The sequence below is a fragment of the Etheostoma spectabile genome, chromosome 16 (genome assembly GCF_008692095.1).
Source record: "Etheostoma spectabile isolate EspeVRDwgs_2016 chromosome 16, UIUC_Espe_1.0, whole genome shotgun sequence".
Taxonomy (NCBI): Eukaryota; Metazoa; Chordata; class Actinopteri; order Perciformes; family Percidae; genus Etheostoma; species Etheostoma spectabile.
Window position 1 is genome coordinate 19,896,474 of NC_045748.1, and position 7,149 is coordinate 19,903,622.

Sequence of the window (7,149 nt, forward strand, 5' to 3'; positions counted from 1 at the left end):
CTAACTTTTCTGCGTTAGGTTGCCCTATCTGTTTTGAGTAGGCTAACTATATGAACATATCAGAATTTGCATATTTCATAATCTAATAATCCTTTTATAACCACCGGCGCACCCACCCGCAACGACAGTAGCGTTCCCCGGACACACCCAGACCCCTCTGGGTGTTAAGCCTCTACCATTCAAACGCAAAAATAATATCACGGAAGGAATTGTCAACTTTATTGCTCAGGATATGAGGCCTATTGCTGTTATGGAGGGCTGAGGTTTTAAGAACTTGTTAATATACAGCGCCAGCACGCCACACCATCATGCATGGACTAACCGGAAAATGTGAGGGACCCAAAGAGAAAGTTTCAGAGTTAATGCAACACCGCAAGGCACTGAGTTTGACCACAGATATGTTTAAATATACAGTATATATTAAAGTGGACTTGCCTTTTTTGTTTAAGAGTAAAGCTTTATATTAACAGTCTATTCGTGTCTCAGCTGCGAATCCAAGCTCCTATGTTCAGCCATCTCTGTGCAAGGACGTGCACAGAGCGCTGATGCAGCGCTGTCAGAGCCAACAGACGAGTCATTTCAGAGCAAAATAATTAGGTCAAAAACGTTTAATATACTGCAAATAGCCTACAAGGACAAGTACCGTGGGACAGTAAGTCGATTTTTAGTCGAAAGTTCAGGACTTTAGTCGACCAAGATTTTCTTGGTTGATTACAGCCCTAGAGTCCAGCCTCCTCCACCTGGACAGCCATGCCCTTGTCAGCCATTACTACAGCGCTAACCAAACTGCTACAAAACTGAACATTTCCTCAGCCTCAAAGCTCCTCCCTCGCCTACTCCACCAGACTCCCCCAGAGGAGGTTTAATCCCATTTCTCCATCTTACCCCTACCCCTTGGCCCTTACCCCTACCCCTTGGCCCCTGAAACCAAGGGGTAAGTGGTAGGGGTGAAAACATACCCCTATGAAATGGTACACCACTTGGTGACATCACCATGCAGTATTGATCACAAACTTCCAAGATGCCGTCTAGGTCTGTTGATTGTGTGGTTTGGACAACAGTGTCATATGGATTTAAATTTATATATTTTAGGTTTACTTTGGTGGTGCAGAGGCAGATGTTCTTATCTTGTGTAGTATTAGGCTGTTTGCAATACATATGTGTATACACGTATCGATACATACTATACACCCTGTTACATGGTGTATACATACAATACACTGTATACATGGTGTGTGTATATCTGTTTCAGTTATCACCGTTTGAATGTCATTGATGTTCACAAAAACATTTTGTTGACAAAAATCTGTCTTTATTGGTGATAAATTGAACATAACCGGCAAAAACGTTACATAAAATTATGTTACAGAACCATTGTCAACTATTAGAACCATAACTAACATGTCACACACATAAAAAGGCTTCAAATGTGTAAAACTAAAAAATACAAACAAGACCACAAATAAACAAATTAACTACAGCTGTTCTGATATTCCAGACCAGTCTGAAGCCTGTTGGCCAGTAACCCCCCCTCATATATTTTATCAGTGTCCCATATCAAAACCAACAACAATATACAAGTGTATGAACAATGAACAGGAATTAATTACAAATTATTACAATAATACAGTACCAATGCAATAATGAATGGGTACAACATGAACACAGGATTTAGGAAACGTCTGCGTTTTCAGCCCCAAACTGGACCAGCTGCTGTGTCCTCCTGTGTGATACAGGGCGGTATATGTGAAGCACGTAGCGATGTATCGTAGACCGTTAATATTAATATATATATAGCTATACAATCTATGCGATGTATACAGTCCATTCAAGGCAGAAATAAGTGGGACTGTTCAACGTTAGCGTTAGCGGTTAGCGTTAGCGGTTAGCGTTAGCGATTAGCATTGCAAGCTAGCGATTTTTAAAAGGTTTCAGTTAGGAACATGGTTGCAAGTATACATGTACAGGACTGCATAGACCACAAAACAAGACTGTCGTAACTTTTTAATCAATTATTTAAGCCGAAAGTACTTACATTTATGTGTCTCTCTGGTCGACGGGTAGCCATTGATGCCTGTGTGTTTTCAAGTGAGGTCGCATCCACACTAGGTTTCAAGGGCCATACAGCCCTTGGTCTATCCCCTTCCCCTCGGTCGTAATAGGTATTGGGACAGCACTAGGTCCCGCGTGAACGTGCAAAAGCTAGGGGAAGGGGTAAGGGGTAGGGGTAAGGGGAAGGAATGGGATTCAGCCTTAATGTTTCACAGTTTATGGAGCTAAAGTCAGTCTTACTGAGGTTTTGTTTTTTTGTCTTATTTTAATAGCTTTCTAATAGCTTTGATACAATTTCTCACCAACTGTCATATCATTCCATTGGACCTTGTTTTAAACCTGTATGAGGTTCTAGCAAAGTCAGCATCTGTCTCCAAAACCTCTGTAATCCACACAGTGAAGAGCATGTTATGATACAGCCCTCTACACACATTCTGTGGCATAATTGCTTGCCTAAAATCTCCACCAGCTGCTAACTTTTAAGATTTTAAAATTGTCTGCCTCAAGGAAGTTTTAGCACAAATATCCCTGGTCAGTATCTTCAAAAGGATAAATACGGAGCTCACCCTTCTCCCAACTAGTCTTCTGTTAGGTCAAGTCTTTGGTTGCTGGTTTTTAAAGTTGCTGGTGTTAGGTAAACAATTGGAAGTACTGTTGTAGGAATTGTTGGGTCTTTGTAAATTATAGTGTGGTCTAGACCTACTTTAAAAAGTTTCTTGAGATATTTTGTTGTGATTTGATACTAAAAGTAAAATTGAATTAATTGAAAAGGAATAATACTAATGTGCTTTTTCTAGGACACAGCTGTCTGTGGAACCACAAATCAGAGAGCTACAGAAACAGGCTGTTGAGACAGAGCATGTTGGAGACGCTGAGCAGCCTCCTGTCTGACAATGAGCCAGTCCCTTTCACAGGTACCAATGTTGGTTATTTGTGTTATAAGGTTGCCAATAGGATAACTTTACCTTTAACACTAAGAGAAATGTTTTATAAATGTGATACGAGTGTACCAAAGCTATCAAAAAACACAGGTCTGAAAATATTTTAGTTGATTGGTTTCAGGTTTTACAAAGTCCAATAAAATTGGGATCTCAAGACAACGATTCCTCACACCATTTCCCCAAAGTAGTTTTATTGGCTCAGAGGCTAACAATTTCTGTAATTCTTCATTCTTCAGTGGAAGACATAAAGACAAAGTTCAGGAACCTGCGAACCATCTTCCAACGCGAACACAAGGTGGTGAGCTCAAACAAAACATGTGGTTCGGAGGACTTTTACCTTCCAAAGTGGAAACACTACCGCGAGCTGATGTTCCTCTGCGACTCCTGCGATGAGGACGAGCGACCAGAAGACCCCCACTTCCATGAACCGCATGAATCCAGTCTCCTCCACCTGGACAGCCATGTTCTTGACAGCCATTACTACAGCGCTAACCAAACTGCTACTAATCTGAACATCACCTCACGTAGCCTCAAAGCTCCTCCCTCGCCTACTCCCCCAGACTCACAGCACTCCTCCCCCTCCTCTTCCCCCTCTACATCCTCCTCATACACTGACAGCAGAGTGTCTGGACGCAAGCGAGCGAGCCATCGCCTCAAGCCCCCCTCCAGCGAGGTGCTAGACATCATGAGTGCGTTCTGTCAAAGCCAGATGGTGTCAGCGCACGCAGGATTCCTCAAGTATGTGGAGGAGTGTCTGAACGAGACCCCGCCAGACAAAGTGAAGAAACTGAAAAAGAAGATAATTGAGACAATCCACAGCGTGTCAGAGGAGGTTTAGTGTTTCACAGTTTGTGGAGCTCAAATCAGTCTCATTGAGGTTTTGTTTTTTCTTATTCCAGTAGCTTTCTAATAGCTGTCATGTCATTCCATTGGACCTTGTTTAAAACTTGTATAAGGTTCTAACAGGTTCAGCATCTGTCTCCAAAACCTCTGTAATCCACACAGTGAAGAGCATGTTATGATAAAGTCCTCTTCACATATTCTGCGGCATCATTGCTTTAGCGGCCGAAAACTGTAGTTTACCTGTAAGGAGAGCAGAGACACCACGAGCAAATGCTGCTTAATATCTCCACCAGCTGCTAACTTTTTAGATTTCAAAATTTTCTGCAGAGACACCAGCCTGCCAAACATTTCAGCAGTGCTACCTTTGGATTTAAGACCCAACAGCTAAACTCTGTTTTAGTTTTGACCCTGTGTGTCAGTGACATTTCAATGTTAACCTAATCAGATGAAGGCTGTCCACATTGTAACCTCAATGTAGTGTAAAACGCCATCATAAAATCACAACCCACTCTTTGTACCACAGCATAGCTGAATGTCAGCAGACAGGGCCACCCGGTGTGAATGGGCAGATCATAAAGTATGGCAATTAGCAACTACAAACACCACCTTAAAATTACACTACAATCTATGCAGGAATGTCATTCACAAAAATTACATTCAGCCATCTTTGTATTAATAACATAAAAATAATGGACAAACTCTAAAAAGAAGAAAAACTAAGGGTCTGTCCCAATCCATCAATAAATTTAGGACCCTCTGTTATCCAGCGGCACTCCGGCTGGCAGCATTCTGGCTGGCAGCATTCCGGCTGTCCAAAACGCATGCACAAAAGAAGTCAAATGCAGCACACTGGTGTACGGAAGTAAACATGGAGGCCACTAACGTCACACGCAGCAGGCTGGCTTACGCGAGTAACCATGGAGACCGCAGTGCATAAACTTAGCTTCACTACTTACATTTCTACCCTTCACAATAAAAGCCCAACTTAAATTTGCTCAGAGCATTTTGCTAAGATGCAACTCAATAAAATAGCTCACCACGCTAACGACAATTTTGCAAACACTAGTCATCAAACAAAAAGCCAGACACTATATGATATTAAGTTGCTGTGAGCTGTAAATGTACCACTTCTAAGCAGAAAATAATGTCATCTCAGAGGCTGATTGGGCAAGGCCTCTCTTACTCTGGGCAGCTTTCTCACCCTAGATCCAGGTTCTGTAAGTGTACTAACTCATAACACTTAACACATGCGGCCAAATTTCCTCTGCTTATTAAATCCATACTTTAATGTTACTTTTTAACCTTATAAGCTTGTTTTGAGATTAACAGCTCTGCTAAAGTGTTAAATTTATTAACGATAATGATGATGGGACAACACTGACTGTGGTGATATCAACATGCAATATTGTTGATGAAAAAACAAACTACTGTAGTTTAAAAAATAACAATTCAATCTATTATCATGCCTTTCACCTCTCTTTCTCCCTCTCATAAGAACACACACACTCTGGCACCAGCTGTGTCCGTCTCTGTATTCGGTCTTGTGGATTAATGCATATTTTTGCGGATTGACTCTCATTACAGGCAAGACTATTTAATATTATTATTGAGAGGACTCGGAGCAACTGCAAAAATCATTTAACCAGGGGTTAAAGTGGGTTGGAAACCATCGAAGAAACTTCCTCAGGCACGTTCAATTAAGAAGTAAATTAATTTAATTGGCAGTTCCATACGTTAGAGTTTTATTCTGCACTGTACATGTACATGGATAGTTCACACGTTTGTAATAACAGAAGAACATTTGGAGTTCTTAGTACACATGTCTAATAACAGCAGGACAGTTGAAGTGCTTAGTCCACATGACTGTAATAACAGCAGGACAGTTAAGTGTTATCTAAACTACTACAGTCAGTTTTGAAGTGGGGATAGCGTTGGTATTCATCTGTGTTTTTCATCAGATAATAAGATATATCAGATCAAAAAAAGTTTCAATAAAAAGACCATATTATTATGGTTTTGTTAAGGTAACTGAAAGGTTCAATATAATTATTTATTGGAATGAATGATTTGGGGACTACTCGCAAATACAGCAGATGTTGGTATTGGGATGGACCCTAAAAGTATAAAGCCTGTGAGGCTGTAATGCTCATCACACAACAGAAAACTGTTGGATGAAAGAAAAAGAAAATGTCTGTTCATTCAAGACTCTACTTCAGTGTAAACTGGTCTTTGTCTGCATCAAGGGGTCATTCTTTTTGCATTTAGTTTGCTAGGATTTTACAGTTTAGTCATCCAGTAACATGCTAACATCATATGCTAATTTAAGTCAGTAAGTCAGCAGGCAAGGTTGTGTTAATCACTTTAAATACCGAATGAAGTTATTTTCTCTAAAACAGATGATGCTGAGTCATTAATAAATTTGTCATGACAAAAAATATCTTTTTCCACAAGTAATTCACATTTCAATCATTTGAAACTTAATCGATATTCATGAATATCAAAATACATTTGAAATGTCAGAATGCTAAAATTAGTAAGTAAGAATAAACACTAGAATGTTAACTTACCAAAGGTAGCAGCTTGATGCAAACAATAAAAAATAGTTAACATGCTCAAGTTAGCATCTGAGTCATAGTAGAGGCGTGAGCCAAGTGTGACAAGTGGACATTTTTTTCTGTTGGTGGAAGAAGATAGGTCAGGATCACCAAAACCAAGTTGTTCTGGACCATGTTGACTGACATCTTTGTATGGATAACGTTTTTAATGGTAAAACCACACCTGAATATCAACGACAATAGATGGACACATTTTTAAAGCACAACAGTATTTAATATATGTTGTGTACCATTTTTGTCAAAACTTCCTCCTGGGAGCCTTTCCCAAAAAAAATCACCATTTTTTTTTTAACTTCAGCTTCATTCCCTGTGCTCAAAAACTAGTTTTGTTTTACTGTGTGGTTTTAATGTCACGGTGGTGAGATTATTATACAGTAAAATAATAGTCATAAAAGAATGTTACACTTTTGTTTTCTACAATGCTGAAAATCTGAAAGGATGAATAGACAAATGTCTGACCTGTAATGTGCCAATTTCATTTCACTTAGTGTTTGCCCTTATGTCACAAAACAAATTTTTAAATGTTGAGTTGGAAAACCTGCGTCAGTAGGAACTGATAACATAATGTAAAATTGTAATCAAACTTAACATTGTAATTTGCTTGCCTTTATTATTTAAGATGTTGAGATGTTAATGGTCAATTATAATATTTAAGTACTGTAACTTCTATGAAGTAGAAGTCTGAAAATAACCTTTTG

The 7,149-nt window shown here is 39.5% G+C and overlaps 1 protein-coding gene and 1 long non-coding RNA gene across 2 annotated transcripts in view; both read left to right on the forward strand.

Annotated features, from left to right (window-relative positions):
- LOC116704688 (uncharacterized) overlaps positions 1-4,096 on the forward strand; it is a 12,632-nt gene extending 8,536 nt beyond the window's left edge. Inside the window, exons 6-7 of the mRNA XM_032540311.1 lie at positions 2,850-2,966; positions 3,230-4,096. Coding sequence (XP_032396202.1) covers positions 2,850-2,966; positions 3,230-3,831 — 719 coding nt within the window. The 3' untranslated portion in view covers positions 3,832-4,096. The remainder of the gene's footprint in view (positions 1-2,849; positions 2,967-3,229) is intronic.
- Positions 4,097-4,128: 32 nt separating this feature from the next.
- On the forward strand, positions 4,129-6,725 carry LOC116704692 (uncharacterized). The gene is made up of 2 exons (XR_004335755.1): positions 4,129-5,689; positions 5,725-6,725. It is a non-coding gene; the product is annotated as an uncharacterized LOC116704692 (long non-coding RNA).
- The last annotated feature ends 424 nt before the right edge of the window (positions 6,726-7,149 follow it).